The sequence below is a fragment of the Oryza glaberrima genome, chromosome 7, assembly GCF_000147395.1.
Source record: "Oryza glaberrima chromosome 7, OglaRS2, whole genome shotgun sequence".
NCBI lineage: Eukaryota > Viridiplantae > Streptophyta > Magnoliopsida > Poales > Poaceae > Oryza > Oryza glaberrima.
This window is the reverse complement of record NC_068332.1, coordinates 10165917-10181949: the sequence shown is the minus strand read 5'-3', so window position 1 is coordinate 10181949 and position 16033 is coordinate 10165917. Positions and strand designations below refer to the sequence as shown.

General features: G+C 45.2%; 1 protein-coding gene across 1 annotated transcript; it reads left to right on the top strand.

The window, feature by feature from the left end:
* The first annotated feature begins 12175 nt into the window (after positions 1–12175).
* Positions 12176–15074, top strand: LOC127779292 (FBD-associated F-box protein At5g60610-like). Its single transcript, XM_052306023.1, has 3 exons — positions 12176–13217; positions 13304–13438; positions 13531–15074. The coding sequence occupies exons 1-3, from the start codon at positions 12294–12296 to the stop codon at positions 13885–13887; spliced, it is 1416 nt and encodes a 471-aa protein (XP_052161983.1). The 5' UTR covers positions 12176–12293; the 3' UTR covers positions 13888–15074.
* Positions 15075–16033: the final 959 nt, after the last annotated feature.

Sequence of the window (16033 nt, the reverse complement as noted above, 5' to 3'; positions counted from 1 at the left end):
TAAATTCCCAAAAGTGATCAAAATGGATCAATCAAGTGAGTAATATAAATCATTAATTGAGCAATTTCATCACGTCTTACTTTTGCAATACTGATCTTATAATATGTGCCTCTAATTTGTTTTTTTTTGGTAGCAATTGATCGAAGTTGGATGTATGCCAAAAATTTGAAACGTCATTCTACGGAGTACCGAAAGGGCGTAATAAATTTTATGAACGCCGCGGAGGAGGATCGGATAAGAAGAAACAGTGATTACATGTGTTGTCCATGTGCAGATTGCAAGAACGAGAATATGTTTGATAGCGGAGAGAACGTACACGGTCATCTGATACAACGAGGATTCATGGAGGGCTATACATGTTGGGTGAAGCATGGAGAGCAAGAATCAGGAAGTGGAGCAGCAGCAGACAGAAGTGGTGCGCATAATCAGGAAGATGAAAATGAGCATGACATGTTTATACCTTCTCCATTGGGCGGTGAAATGGTTGATGTGGATCACGATCTACTGCAAGACATGTTATGTGACGTTGAGGACCCAGCCCAGAATGAGAGAGATGGAATGAAATTCAGCAGGTTGGTAAGTGATTCCGAGACGCCTTTGTACGCTAGATGCAAAGCAAAACACACTAAGTTGTCAGTTACCTTAGACCTAATGAAGCTGAAGGCAAGTAGTGGATGGACAGACAAGAGTTTCACAGATCTTTTAGGAATTTTGAAGGCTATGCTTCCTGTTGAGAACACATTGCCCGAGACGACATACGAAGCAAAGCAGGTTCTGTGTCCACTGGGGTTAGAGGTCCGTAGAATTCACGCTTGTCCCAACGACTGCATATTGTACCACAAGCAATATGCGGACTTGGATGCTTGTCCTGTCTGCAAGGCTTTTCGATACAAGCGAAAGAAAAGTGCTGACGAAGGAAATAAGTCAAAGAGGGGTGGTCCGGCAAAGGTTGTGTGGTATCTACCTATCATTGATCGTTTCAAGAGAATCTTTGCCAACCCGAACGAAGCGAAGTTAGTACGTTGGCACGCCACGGAAAGAAGGAATGATGGTACGCTTAGACACCCAGCGGATTCGATTGAATGGAGGAATATAGATCGAAAACACAAAGACTTTGCTGCCGACCCTAGAAACATGAGGATATGTCTTTGTACGGATGGCATGAATCCTTTCGGTGACATGAGTAGTACTCACAGCACTTGGCCAGTTCTTATTGCGAACTATAACCTCCTGCCATGGTTATGCTTTAAACGGAAATATATTATGTTGTGCTTGTTAATCCAAGGTCCAAGGCAACCCGGCAATGATATCGATGTATTCCTGGAGCCTGTTATCGACGATCTGGAGATTCTTTGGAAAGAAGGTGTGGAAACTTGGGATGCATATGGTCAGGAGAACTTCAAGCTAAGAGTTCTATTGTTCTGCACCATTAATGTCTACCCTGCACTCGGTAATCTTTCCGGACAAACTATAAAAGGAAAGAAGGCATGCTCCGATTACAAGGAACATACACGAAGCCGGTGGCTGAAGAAATCACGAAAGATGGTATACATGGGTCACCGGAGGTGGCTCCCGCTACATCACACATTTAGAAGAAAGAAGAAAATTTTTAATGGTAAGAGAGAACTTCAGCCTGCTCCCAAAGATTTGTCCGGAGATGAGGTCCACAATATGGTCAAGGACATAAGCAATGAGTTTGGGAAGAAAAGAAAACGTAGCAAGACAAAGGAGAAGGGTATGTGGAAGAAAAAAATCCATATTTTGGCGGCTACCTTACTGGAAAGATCTTGATGTCCGTCATTGCATTGATCTCATGCATGTAGAAAAGAATGTGTGTGAGAGTTTGGTTGACCTGATGTTGAATATTCCCGGGAAGACAAAGGACGGGTTGAACGCGCGCCTTGATCTACAGGACATGAATATTTGCAGCGAACTCCAGCCCATACGAGATGCAGAGACAGGTAAAGTGTACCTCCCTCCAGCCTGCCACACACTGTCGAAGGATGAGAAGATCGCACTGTTATCATGCTTGAAGGATATTAAAGTTCCATCGGGCTATTCAGCGAGGATAAGTAAGTATGTTAAATTGGACGATCTAAAACTTGTTGGAATGAAGTCTCACGATTGCCACGTGCTAATCACACAAATCTTGCCAGTTGCTATCAGAGGCATTCTACCACCGAAAGTGCGTCACACGATCCAACGTCTGTGCGCCTTCTTCAATGCAGTTGGACAGAAGGTTATAGATCCAGAAGATCTAGATGGGCTGCAGACCGATATTGTGAATACCCTCTGTCACCTGGAGATGTTTTTCCCACTGTCTTTCTTTGATATAATGGTTCATCTCCCTGTTCATCTGGTGAAGCAAACAAAACTATGTGGCCCGGCTTTTCTAACGGAAATGTGGCCGTTTGAAAGGTACATGGGAGTTCTGAAGTCGTACGTTCGTAACAGAGCTAAACCCGAGGGGAGCATCATTGAAGGTTACACGACCGAGGAGGCTATTGAGTTCTGTGTCAATTACATGTCCGATTCCGATCCTATCGGAGTTCCAGCGTCTCGTCACGAGGGAAGGTTGTCAGGTGTTGGCACAATCGGAAGGAAAAGAATTAGGCCCGATCAAGCGTCGTACACGCAGGCTCATTACGCTGTGCTCCAACATATGGCAGAAGTTGGCCCATACTTTGAGGAGCACTTAGCGAAAATCCGAGATGAGAACTTGGGGCGATCTGATGCATGGATTAACAGAGAACATAATTGTCGGTTCAACGAATGGTTCAAGAATCGTGTGACAATGTCCACGGATGTCCCAAATGAGACAGTACAGTTGTTGGGGATGGGACCGTCTTGGACCATAGACACATGGCAAGGATACGATATAAATGGATAGACATTTTACACCGTCAAACAAGATGACAAAAGCACAGTGCAAAACAGCGGCGTCCGTATAGATGCATTCCAGGATCAAGTTGGGTCAAACACATACTACGGCCGCATTGAGGAGATCTGGGAGCTAAACTACGTCAAGTTCAAGGTTCCTTTGTTCCGCTGCCGTTGGGTGAATCTACGCACTGGTGTCAAAGCCGACAAGGAAGGTTTCACTTTAGTAGATCTATCTAAGGTGGGATACGCCGATGAACCATTTGTACTTGCGAAACAGGTCGAGCAGATATTCTACATAAAAGACCCTTCAAACAAGAAGATGCACATCGTGAGGGATGGAAAGCGCCGAATTGTAGGAGTTGACAACGTTGTCGATGAAGAAGAATACAACCATAATCTTCATGTAAGACCTCACATTGACCTTGACGATGATCCCCAAGAGCCTGTGGCATATGCTCATTCAGATCATACCGAAGGCATAACCTTGTGACTGATGCATTTGTACTTATCTATTGTAATGAATGAAGTATTTTGTTTCATTGCAAAGACTTGATATGTGTAGTCATTAATATGGCTAATTTTGTTTTATTACAAATGACCAAAATAAAAGTTGTAGATCGTGATGAGAGGATCAACTTTGTTGTTGACCATATTTCAATTTGAGATCATTTAGTATTTACAAATGCTGTTAATTAGATTTGTCATATTGTCGAAATCAATTTCAAGCTGTTGGGAAAAAAATTATATAGAATAATGACCAAAATAAAAATATTAGATCTTGAAAGGCTCTACAACTTTGTTGTTGACCATATTTCCATTTGAAATATTTTACTATCCGAAAATGTATCATGACTAATAAAATGAATTATTACACAACTGCTATATATTTTGCACTCACAACAAATGAAAGATGGAAAATGAGTCATCGATGATGGGCCTTAGTTTACGGCCGATAGAGATTAATCTATCTCAATCGGGCTTTGCTGTACGGCCTATCACAGATGACTCATCGGTGACGGGCTCCATACTAATGCCCGATTGAGATGACATTCAGGCCCGTCACGGATGACTCATCTGTGACGGGCCCTAAGATAATGCCCGATAGAGATAGATTAATCTCTATCGGGCTTGAACTAAGGCCCATCACCGATAACTATTTTTCCATTTCCCAGATAAGTCTTTATATTTGTGAGTACAAAATATATAGCTGCTGTATAATAATTCATTTTATTAGTCATAACATATTTTCGGATAGTAAATGATTTCAAATCGAAATATGGTCAACAACAAAATTGATCCTCTCATCAAGATCTACAACTTTTATTTTGGTCATTTATCTATATAACTTTGTTTCTAACAGCTTGAAATTGATTTTTACAATATGACAAATATAAGCATCATTTGTAAATACTAAATGATTTCAAATGGAAATATGGTCAACAACAAAGTTGATCCTCTCATCAAGGTCTACAACTTTTATTTTGGTTACTTCTTCATCCTACAAAGTGATAGTTATATTATTCACAAAAATCACATTTCTCTCATCTGGTTTATAAATATCAACACAGATATGTCAATTTTGTAAACATTGGTACTATCACTTTGTTGGATGAAGAAGTGACCAAAATAAAAGTTGTAGATCTTGATTAGCTGTACAAGTTAGCTGTTTATGGCTTTCCCATTTAAAGTCATGTAATATTTACAAATGCTGTTTACATTTGTCATATTGTCAAAATCAATTTCAAGCTGTTAGAAACAAAGTTATATAGATAAATGACCAAAATAAAAGTTGTAGATCTTGATGAGAAGATCAATTTTGTTGTTGAGCATATTTCGATTTGAAATCATTTACTATCCGAAAATGTGTTATGACTAATAAAATGAATTATTATACAGTAGCCATATACTTTGTACTCACAAATATAAAGACTTATCTGGGAAATGGAAAAATAGTCATTAGTGACGGGCCTTAGTTTAAGCCCGATAGAGATTAATCTATCTCTATCGGGCATTATCTTAGGGCCCGTCACAGATGAGTCATCCGTGACGGGCATGAATGTCATCTCAATCGGGCATTAGTATGGAGCCCGTCACCGATGAGTCATCTGTGACGGGCTCTATGGCAAAGCCCGATTGAGATGACTCATCACTCTAATATAACTAGGGTTTCTCAGATCGGATCAAAAATTTTTCTAAGTCCCGCTACAGTTTCCCGCCTCCTTAGAACCCTAGCGCCGCCGCCAACTCCTCCTTCGCCGCCGTCGTCCTCCCTTGCCGCCACCGCCACCGAGACCGCCACCACCGCCACCGAGCCCGCCGCCACCGCCGCCGAGCCCGCCGCCTCCACCGAGCCCGCCGCCACCGCCACCGAGCCCGCCGCCTCCACTGAGCCCGCCGCCGCCGCCACCGAGCCTCTACACCGACCGGCGTCGGCCTTCCTCGTCGTCGCCGCCTACCTCTTCACCGACACGAACAGCAGCCCCCACCGAGGCTGGCGACGTCCTTCCTCATCGTCGTCGCCTACTCCTCACCGACGCCCGACGCTGCCCGCTCGACGCCGACCTCCCCGACCGGCGTCTACACCGACCGGCGCCGCCGCCGTGAACTCCTCCTTCACCGAGCCCGCCGCCGCCACCACCGAGCCCCCCCGGCCGACCTCATGTGAGTCCTCCATCGCGCCTCCCTCTGCTACCTGCATGTGGTTGATAATGAAAATGTGGATGTTGGGATGAAATGTGGATGTTGGGATGAATTTAGGGATTGATGATATATGGTAAACGAATGATTTTTTTGATTGATGACATGATGTTGAATAGATGGAATGTGGTGCATTAATCAATTTAATGATAGATGCATGATATGTGGATGAATAGATGGTATGAGGTGAATTTATGATTTTAGGATTTGATGATATGTTTAATTTATTTATATGTGCCATTCAATTCATTCCATCATTGTGATATGCGCAATTTAGTTTATTTATATGTTTCATTTATTTTTATAAGTGACATTCAATTCATTGTAATAGATTGTAGCACACAATTGTGTTTTTTTTGTTTTTTTGGAAAAAAGTAGACAATGTCTCAGCAAGGCGAACCAATGTCGACGACAACTAGTGGGTCCTCAAGGGCACGTACTCCTAGGACAGGGAACAAAATTCCTAAGGAACGGTTCCGCATAACAGCGGTGGACGCCGTAGGGTTGCCGACATCTCCAAGGAAAATATTGAGCCGATTTAGGTCTATCTGCGGGGTCATAGGGAGGCAGAAATTCAGTATTCTGCAAGACGACTTCAAGCTCGTGCCGGCCGCAGAGAAGGACATTGCTTGGCTAACGTTCAAGGAGAGCTTTGATTATCCTGCGGAGCATGAGGACCGTCTTAGGCGGGCTGCTTTCAAGGTTATGGGCACTGCTTGGAAGAACTTCAAGACTAAGCTAGTCGGCGAGTTCGTCTACAACCCGGCAAATCCAGATCCAAGAGAGAAATTTCCTTGGATCACGGAACAGGTCTGGTCGGAATTCCATGCGAAGAAGTCGACCCCCGAGTCCAGAGCTAGAAGCAAGGCATATCGCTTGCTCCAGACCAAGAACCAGCATCTGCACCGGCTTGGTACCGCCGGATATGCCGGTAAGGAAGAGGAATAGCAGCGTGAGGATGAAGAAGCGGAGGAATCGTGCACACCGCTCGTGTTTGGCGATATCCCACACCCTCGGGCTAGGAACTGGGCCAGGGCTAGGTACCAGAAACATGATGATGGCACAATCTTCATGCCAAATGCAGAAGATCAACGAGTATACGAAGCTATAGTAAGTGTCTAATCAAACTAGATGTTCGCATTGTTTCCCATCGTGCAATTTATTTGACCCCACTAAATTGTAATGCAGAAGGAGTTGGTTGCCGAGCAACAAGCCTCGCAAGAGGCCTGCTCTCAAAGATGCGAGGACGACCTCCTCACGAAAGCGTTGGGCAACAAGGAACACCGTGGACGGACACGGGGCGTTGGGTCTTCTGTTCCCTGGAAGTATGAATTTCCAGACTACGCGTGGCAGTACAAGAAGCGGACTTCCAACAGGGCGGAGAAAGATGCACGCCTTGAAGCCAAGATCCGGGAGTCGATACGAGCTGAGCTGACATCTGAATTCGACAAAAAGCTTGAGTCGATGAGGGCTAAGATTAGGCAAGAGATCCGAGAAGAGCAACAGATCCCCCAGGCCGCCGCTGCTGCTGCGCACAAAGAGTTAGGAAGTCCCACCGAAAAACGCAGCAGTTGCGCATCAACTAAGTTGGCGAAAAATCCAACATCGGTCGACAGCGCCGTCGACCACATAACGGTAACCGTGAACTTACTCAATACATGAAAGACGTAACGAATCCATATGATATATAATATTCTAAAAAAATTGATTAATCTATCGTAGGAACCAACGAGCTACACCCTCACAGTTAGGGTGATGTCGACCTTCACTGTTCCAGCAGCCGAGGGACTTGCGTACAAGCCGACCCCAGAGACAAGAGTGCATGGAGCGCAACTCAGGGCCGACTGTGCAAAAGTTCAAGTCGACTCGGTGAAGCCCGAATACGAGCTCTTCCCTCTGAAGTATCCACCGAACGACGAGGTCCTCTCACTAGGAAATGCCCGTGGTACCTTCATCCAATGGCCCAAGGACCTCATTGAGATCAGGGTTACAGCGAGGCCAACCACTGCACCAGGTGGTCGTCCACCAAAGAGACCCGCCTCTGCTCCTTCAGCCCCTCCTGCTCAAGATCGTCATGCACAATTTTACAATGTGCAGTTGCAGTACGACACGGATTTTGGGGAGGACCGAACGGAGGCCGACAGCAAGGCGATTCATGGACCCCCACCGATGAAGAAGAGCAGGAAGGCACACTCTTCCCCTCAGAGAATTACTCTCGATAAACCCGAAGCAAAGGGGAGAGGAAGGGGAGGAAAGGTGCAGGCCTCGCTTCTAGCTCCAAGAAAGCTAGATCTGGGCAAGGGCCAGGAAGAGACTAAGGGCAAAGAGGTCAAGAAGAAATACGTCGCTCCACAGGAGTTCCAACTAGGCATGCCATTGGTTGGAGATGACGTGCTTGCAGCAATGGGCACCGCTTGCAAGGACCTTCACTTATACTACATGGAGAAATCTAATGCCAGGAAGCCAAGTAAAGCTACCGATATCCTTGGACAGCACGATGGAAAGCCATTCCTTGGTCCAACAAATTATATCGTGGTCGACTTCAAGGATCTTTTCGACCTCTACAGGCTCCGAGCGGTGGACACAAGCCTCCTTAAGTGCTACTCCTTGTAAGTATTGTCGCCCAACTCATTCTGGTAATAACAATCGGTTTAACTTGCTTACAAGATCGTTGATCCTGTGTGTAGGTTAAGTTGGCAATGGTGTCAGAAGCATGCACCGGAAGTTGCCTTCCTTGATCCACAAGTGGTCACTGTCACAAAACTCCAGAATGACCGTCAAGGAATGGTCAACTACATCTACGACACCTTGTGGTCCCGCCGAGACAAGGACTACATTATGTGTGCCTATAATCAATAGTAAGTGTGTTAACTAAATATACACAACAGCATGACACATTCCTTGAGTACTTAATTAACTTTCACTATATTAATGCCGCAGTGCCCATTGGATCCTTCTGGTCATAACACCTAAATGGAGTACATGTCATTACCTGAACTCCAGAATTGATAAGAACGCATATGATTGGACCCCAATTCAACTAGCGATAGATGAAGCGTGGGCCCAATACGTGCAAAGAGGAGGCCTCAGGAAGACAGGACATGACACCCTCATCCATAAAAAAGACTTCCCGGTGAAGCAACAAATAGGTGACCAGTGCGGATTCCATGTGTGCCACAACATGCGACTTCTGTATAGAGAAAAGGTGAAGACTTTGGCTGAGTTTGAGGTCGGTGGTCTCAATTGTGATAGACTAACTACATTTTAGTACTTATATATGATCGATCAACTAATCTGGAATTATGACAATGTAGGGCACAATAACCAAGTTTCTGACTACCAGCTTTGAGGAGGTTCACGAGGAGATAGTCAGCTTCATCCTCCGCGAAATAATTAACCCCAAAGGAATGTTTAGGCTTAAACTAAAATGATGAACAATGTTGAACTTCTATGTTTAGGCAATGATGAACACTTATTATGCAACTGTGGTGATGTAACTGTGATGCTTATATTTATGTATATATTTCATATGTTTATGTTAAGACTTGGTAAATAAATATTTGATCCAATTAACTCGGTTTTGCAGGTGAAATATGATAAATATTTGAATGGATGTGAAATATGAGATGGCTGTGAATGTGTGGTTGTGTGAAATATGTTGATGTCTGTGTATGTGAATGCATATGTATGAATGGGTGATGCTGGGGAGCTGGGGATAGTGGATATCTGTGTTTGTTTCTGTCATTTTTGCAGCGAGCATGGCTAGCGAAGGCCTGAGGCTAGCCAAAAAACAAAATTTATTTTTTTTGTGGATTATAGTCATCTGTGACGGGCCATAACTAAATGCCCGATTGAGATGAGATCTTCTGTGACGGGCTCTAGCTTAGGCCCGATTGAGGTCACTAGTCATCTATGACGGGCTCTAGTTTAGGCCCGATTGAGGTCAGCAGTCATCTGTGACGGGCTCTAGTTTAGGCCCGATTGAGGTCATCAGTCATCTATGACGGGCTATAGTTTAGGCCCGATTGAGATGAGTATCATCTGTGACGGGCTCTAGTTTAGGCCCGATAAAGGTTAGTAGTCATCTGTGACGGGCGCTAGTTGTGGCCCGATAGAGATAGGTCATCTGTGACGGGCTATAGTTTGACTGGTCATCTGGGTCAAAGCTATCGGTGACGGGCTTTACTTAGGGCCCGATTGAGATATATTCATTCGTGACGGCCGTTTGCCCGATTGAGATAACTCTTCACATCAGTGACTTCTAGCCTGTGACGGACGCTGTGCCCGATTGAGATGGGGCTTACCGCCCGATTGAGATGAGGGTATCCGTTCTAGTGACTTATAATTCCTTCTAGCTAGTAAATCTTGGCATCAATCTTGCCGAACCCCGAGCCTGTCTCCACGGTGGTGGCGGAGGGCACCACACCGCGGTCGTTGACTGAGCCTGGTTGTAGCAAAAGCATCCAGCTTATAGCCTTGTTGCGCGAGCTGGACTCCCCACACCGCCGAGGACAATCATTGGGCAGGCCCGCCCTCTCCACTCGATGACATCGCAGCGGAGGGCGCCGCACTACACTCGCCGGCAGAGCCCGGTTGCCGCAAAGGAGTCCTATTCTTAACATTGCTATGTGGGCTGGCCTCCTCCCATCGGCGAGGAGAATCGTCGCCGCCAGATTCACCCCCTCCCCTCGATGACATTGCCGGTGTGGAGAGGGGGTAACACTGTTTTTTAAAAAATAACACCCCACCTTGTGTGTCAGAAGTATCACGAAGCCTTGTTGGATCGGTATGGTTGGAAATGGGTCTACACAAAACGGATCTAAACCTAAAAATGTGTTCCAGGCCCGATAACATGGTACAAATCTTGACGTCCATCCGAGATTAAATATTTCGAAAATGCTACACACACAACTAGATCGTCCGATTTTCGGATGACTACGAGTACGCAACAACGTTAACGTGCGTGTCGAAGGGTGAACTCCTCCACCAGGGAACCGTGAGGCCTCCCTTTTTAGGTTTGACCGGGGGCAGTGGGTGAGATTCGAAGGCTTGGAGAGCGAAACTGCGTGATCTTGAGAGGGTTAGGCCCCTCCAAGACGATGAGACAAAAGGGGTTTATACAGGTTCGGGCCGCTGAGAAGCGTAATACCCTACTCCTTTGCTATGCTGATTGTGGAAGAAATTACAAGATCTCCTTATTAGAGTAGAAGGTGTTGATCATGAGGGGTAGAAGCTGCCCCCTTCAATCCGTCCATCCCCCTTCCTAAGTAGGCCTGGATCTCCTTTTATACCTTAAGGGGTTACCACATGGGTCCAACAACCTAACTTAGTGGAGAAGTATTACAATCTTTGTATTAAATGCATGTCTTGTCTCTTAACTTGGGAAGCCAAGCGCATGTCGTCTTCATGATGGGGCCTGTCAAATCTTACCGCCTGACACGAGGGGTGCCCCTGTCAGTCGCCATTTAAGGGATGAAGACTTTTGGGCTCCTGTTTGACCAGAGCGGATAAATCGACTCCGGCTATGATGAGAGACTAAAAAGCCTCTCATTATGATGTGACGGGACAGAGCACGCAGCATGTTGCCTGGCACACTGACAGGGTGGGGGTTCACAGCCACTGTCCCATCGATCAATCGACCGGTCACGGACCGGTCACAGACCTATCAGATGCGCAACACGCCGCATTAAATGCCGCATGACACGGCTGCAAGGACTGCTTTAAATGGGTTAGGTGAGCATCAGGCGTGTCCACTTAACCCTGTACACGTGGGCTGATACGTGGAGGGGGTCGGGGCAGCCCGACCCCAAGTTGGGAGGGGGTAGCCGCCGCTCCACCCCGGGCTCGACCCCCCTCGGGGGGAGCCACGTGGGCTTGGGGGTGGCCTTCTCCCTCTAAACGTGATACTCCAGGCCCATATCACCGACAAGGCGGAACGTCAATCTTCGTGGGTTGTAGGCGTGCAGCACGAACCTACAAACTTGTTGCCGCTTCCCTTCGAAGTGCTAGGTCTAATTTCAATCGACGAACTAAACAAGACATTAGCATGCTTATTTTTACGCAATGATTGGACAGTACAGTATACACTTCGTACTTTATGGTTTTCGATGTCACTATACCTTTTATTATGTGTGTATATACGCAAAAACAGAATATTGAGACGAAGTTAGCAAGCACTGGATTTAGGCTGTGTTTAGTTCAGCACAAAGTTTAGATTTTGGTTAAAATTAAAAATGATGTGACTGAAAGGTTGTGTGTATGACAGATTAATGTGATGAAAAAGGACTGAAGTTTAGATCCAAAATTTGAATCTAAACACAGCCTTAGCTTGACGAAATTAAGGCAGAAGCTGTTACACTGGTCGGATGGAGGAGTCGTACTGGGTTCTAGATATTTGAGTAACGATTTGATAGAAAACACGCTGATCATGTATATAGAAAAAAAAAAATCTCGAGCACGGGCACCGCTCCATCAAAAACAAAGTTTGGCGCGCGTGCGCCTCCTATTCCCGCTTCTTTTTCCCTCCATTATTCCCTGGTTAAGCACGCCGAAAGACAAGATCAATCACAGCCATCCATACCTCACCAACGGCATCAGATCCACCGAACGGCACATGGTTCAGTCTGCCATCCTCTACACATTCTCGCCTTCTCGGACCCTAGTTCCCCATTCCACCAAAACCCCCAAATCCCTCGTCTCGTTTGCCGCCGGCGATGGCGGCGGCGGCGCCGCCCACAGGCAAGAAGCGTAGATTCGAGCGGTCCAGCAGCCAGGAGCCACCCGGGAGCGGCGGCCTCGACCTCATCAGCGGCCTCCCCGACGCCATCCTCGGCGAAATCATCTCGCTCCTCCCCACCAAGTATGGCGCCCGCACGCAGCTCGTCTCCCGCCGGTGGCGCCCCCTGTGGCGCTCCGCGCCCCTCAACCTCGATGTTTACGATCTCTCCGGCCAGGAACGGAAGCGCGTCGCCCTTGCCTCCAAGATTCTCGCCGAACACCCTGGCCCCGCCCGCCGCTTCTTCCTCCACTGCTTCCGCCTCCGCGGCAGGCACGCCAAGCTGGACGGATGGCTCCGCTCCCGCGCCCTCGCCGATCTCCGGGAGCTTAGTTTCAGCTACGAGGTGGAGCGCGAGGCGCAGGCGCAGGCGTACCCGCTGCCGCCGTCCGCTCTGCGGTTCGCGCCCACCCTCGTCGTGCTTTACCTCAGCAGCTGCGGTTTCCCCGACGAGATGCCGCCGACGCTGCATTTCCCTCGCCTCAAGCAGCTCACGCTGTGCAGCGTCGCTATCTCCGAGGACGCCATCCATGGCGTGCTGTCACGCTGCCCTGCATTGGAGAGCCTGCTGCTGCAGGGGAATTTCGGCGTTCGCCGCCTTCGCATCAACTCCGCATCTCTCAGGAGCTTCGGCTTCTATTCGAAATCCTGGGGCTTCTCTTCTGCATCTTGGAATGGATTTGCTGGTGCCGAGTTGCAGGAGGTGGTCATCGAGGATGCCCCTTGCCTTGAAAGATTGCTGCCACTTTGTCTCAATGATGGCGTGGCGGCCATCCGGGTGATCGCGGCGCCTAAACTGGAGATAATGGGACCACTCTCTGATGGCATATCTCAACTCCACCTTGGAACAACGATTTTTCAGGTAGCAGCAGGTTTCATTAAATCACGATTATTCATTGCTAAATGATGGTGGCTATTATTCTTGATATGATGTGTTCTTTTCTGCAGGAAATGACTGCTGTCAGCCTTACAACCTCAATGCGAAGTGTGAAGGTTTTGGTTCTTGATTCTGATGGCCCTAATCTGGATGCAGTTGTTGACTTCCTCAGTTGCTTCCCCTGCTTGGAGAGGCTGTATATTGCTGTAAGTATTTCCCATTTTTTATTATACTCTTGTCAAGTATTACATTGCTAACCAGTTAGCAACTGCTTTCAAATGGTTCTTTCCATTTACAGTCTCAACCGTTTAAGGTTATTAAAAATACGCGGAGGTATGACCCGCTAAATCCAATAGAATGCATTCAGTTCCATCTCAAAAAAGTGGTGATAAGAAATTATGGAGGAAGGAGGCCAGATGTCGACTTTGCCAAGTTCTTTGTTCTGAATGCAAAAGCGCTAAGAGAAATGGAGTTAGCTGGGCTTAACAATTGCAATCAGAAATGGTTGGCCAATCAACACAGGCGGCTTCAATTAGAAAAGAAAGCATCTCAAAATGCTCAATTTACATTTAAAACTACCCATACGAGTGATTTCAGTATGAACAAGCACACCCATGATTTGTCAATATCTGATCCCTTTGATAGGTCTTTATGACCATGCTGCTCTCGGATATGATACACATGCAGTCTTGTATTATGTTCAAATGTTATATTTGTACCTTCTCTTGTTTGGATTTTGGTGTCGTACTATGTCAGCAAGTTAATGAGTTATCTTTATTTAAAGCCGCAACCTAGTAAGTTTTTACCACTAATACATTCCCTTGGCTATGGCAGTCCTATTTTCTGATGTGTAATATTATTGCTGCCCTTGAATTGTTCCATACATTTTTCCAACTGAACTAAATTAAAACCACACGCACAATTATGCTACATGTGGAAAGTAATTTGGCTGGCATATCCAGAATAGCCTGACCATCATTCCTCGAATGTATTTAATAGATAGTAATCTATTTGAATTTTTGGTGCGTAAATGCCATTTGTGGATGCCTTTTGGTTTCACAGATTATACCATTCTAATTTGATAACATAATGTGGATTTTATGTATCAACTGATTAATATATACAGAAGCGTGTGAGTTCCAATCAACACGTCGATGTATTATATTGTATTGTTTTGATGTTTATACAAGGTTAAAATAGTGTGCATACAAAAGCATGTGAAGTTCAAGATTCAAATCAGGATTTCTCAACATATTCATATCATATACTTTAGATGCTTGGAGAAGGTAAACCTGCAGTTTGGTCCCATTTAAGCCTATGTAAAATGAGGAAAACGTGACGCTACTGTCTTTATTTTCCTGCAATATGTATTATGATGTACTATATATTATATTTTCACAAGGAGTGTTTGGTGTTCTATTTAATGACTTAGTCATATGGAATAGTATGAGAATTAATGTTAGCATAAAGGCTCGGAGTTAAATAAGGCGGCAGTTCTTTTTACTGAACGTTCATGCGATTAGATCTGTACTACCAACTAATTGTTATGTTCTGAAATAACAAATTCAGTTAACTGTGACTGGCAGAGATGAAATATGACCTTGTTACTTCTGTGAAGAACTGTTGCATTGGGTGTGCTTTCAGTAGTTTGACGTTAAGCAATATCTTTTATGTTCTTATTTAGAACCGTGCAGTGCAGCATGTTGAGTCATCCATTACTAGGCCTATCTAAATAAAAGATAATCCCTTGTATACCTTTTTGTTTAAGCCATATTTGTTTTAGCAGTATATACACTTCTGGTTTAATTTTGGTTAGTGTTGCAAATCCGTTAGTGGAGTCATAACATAATATCAGCTAAATACAGCTACCTTTTCTGCACAACATATTATACTGTGTGTCTGTCATTATACACCTCCAATTACGTGTTTCTATGCTTTACATCTGCAACACGTTCTCTGCTTTTTGTCTATTTGAAATTGTGAAGGGATATGTGTGCTGTAATTTTTTTTTCCCGAAGTCGTCGCGCTCTTTGTTAGAGAGTTCAGTAGTCCTTAAGTCTGCATGTCTAAATACTCTATTCGAGAATTGCATGTGAAGTTTTGAGAAAGATATATACTACGTAACTTAGATGCGCAAGAAAATATTGCCGACTAGTTTCTGTATCTATCAATGAAATTACAATTGGAAACCCAATGCAGAAATATATTGCTGACATGTTTGCAGAATCCTTCCTTGAATCACGTGGCAGTCCTAATGAAACAATTACTAACTAGAGAGTACAAATGGCAGTTCAGAAATCAAAATTTGTGATTTCTATGTACTCCTTTCATCCCAATAGGGGTGAAACCGGAGCGGATTCGGACGGATAATAGCTATACCATATCCTAAACCATTTTTTTAAGCGGATGCGGAGAGGGTGCGGATGACGTGCGGATGCGGAGCGGATTATTTCGGATGTCGGATTCGGTGTGGAGTCGGTGCAGACTCGGTTCGGAAATGGACAAAAAGTTGTCGGATGTCAAGTTTGTATTCGATCCATACAACAAGAGGGCGGCAATACAATTAGCCGCAATACGATGGCAAAACAACATATGAACATGATCTCAGCTCTCTAGGAAAAACCAACCAAAACACATCAATAATATAATTTTGCTTAATATAACACATCCATCAAAAAACATGATATAAGTGTTCTGTTCAGTAGTTCACTGCGTTGCTTAAAATTTAAAAATGTAGTGTTCAGTTCAGTAGTTCACTCATAAGTACGATAGGCATGAGGCAATGAGACATACAACAATAT

Bases quoted from the DNA above. Each gene is read 5' to 3' on its own strand.
- LOC127779292 (XM_052306023.1), top strand. From the start codon at position 12,294: ATGGCGGCGGCGGCGCCGCCCACAGGCAAGAAGCGTAGATTCGAGCGG. The intron at 13,218-13,303 runs GTAGCAGCAGGT...TCTTTTCTGCAG, and splicing joins TTGGAACAACGATTTTTCAG to GAAATGACTGCTGTCAGCCT. The intron at 13,439-13,530 runs GTAAGTATTTCC...TTCCATTTACAG, and splicing joins TGGAGAGGCTGTATATTGCT to TCTCAACCGTTTAAGGTTAT.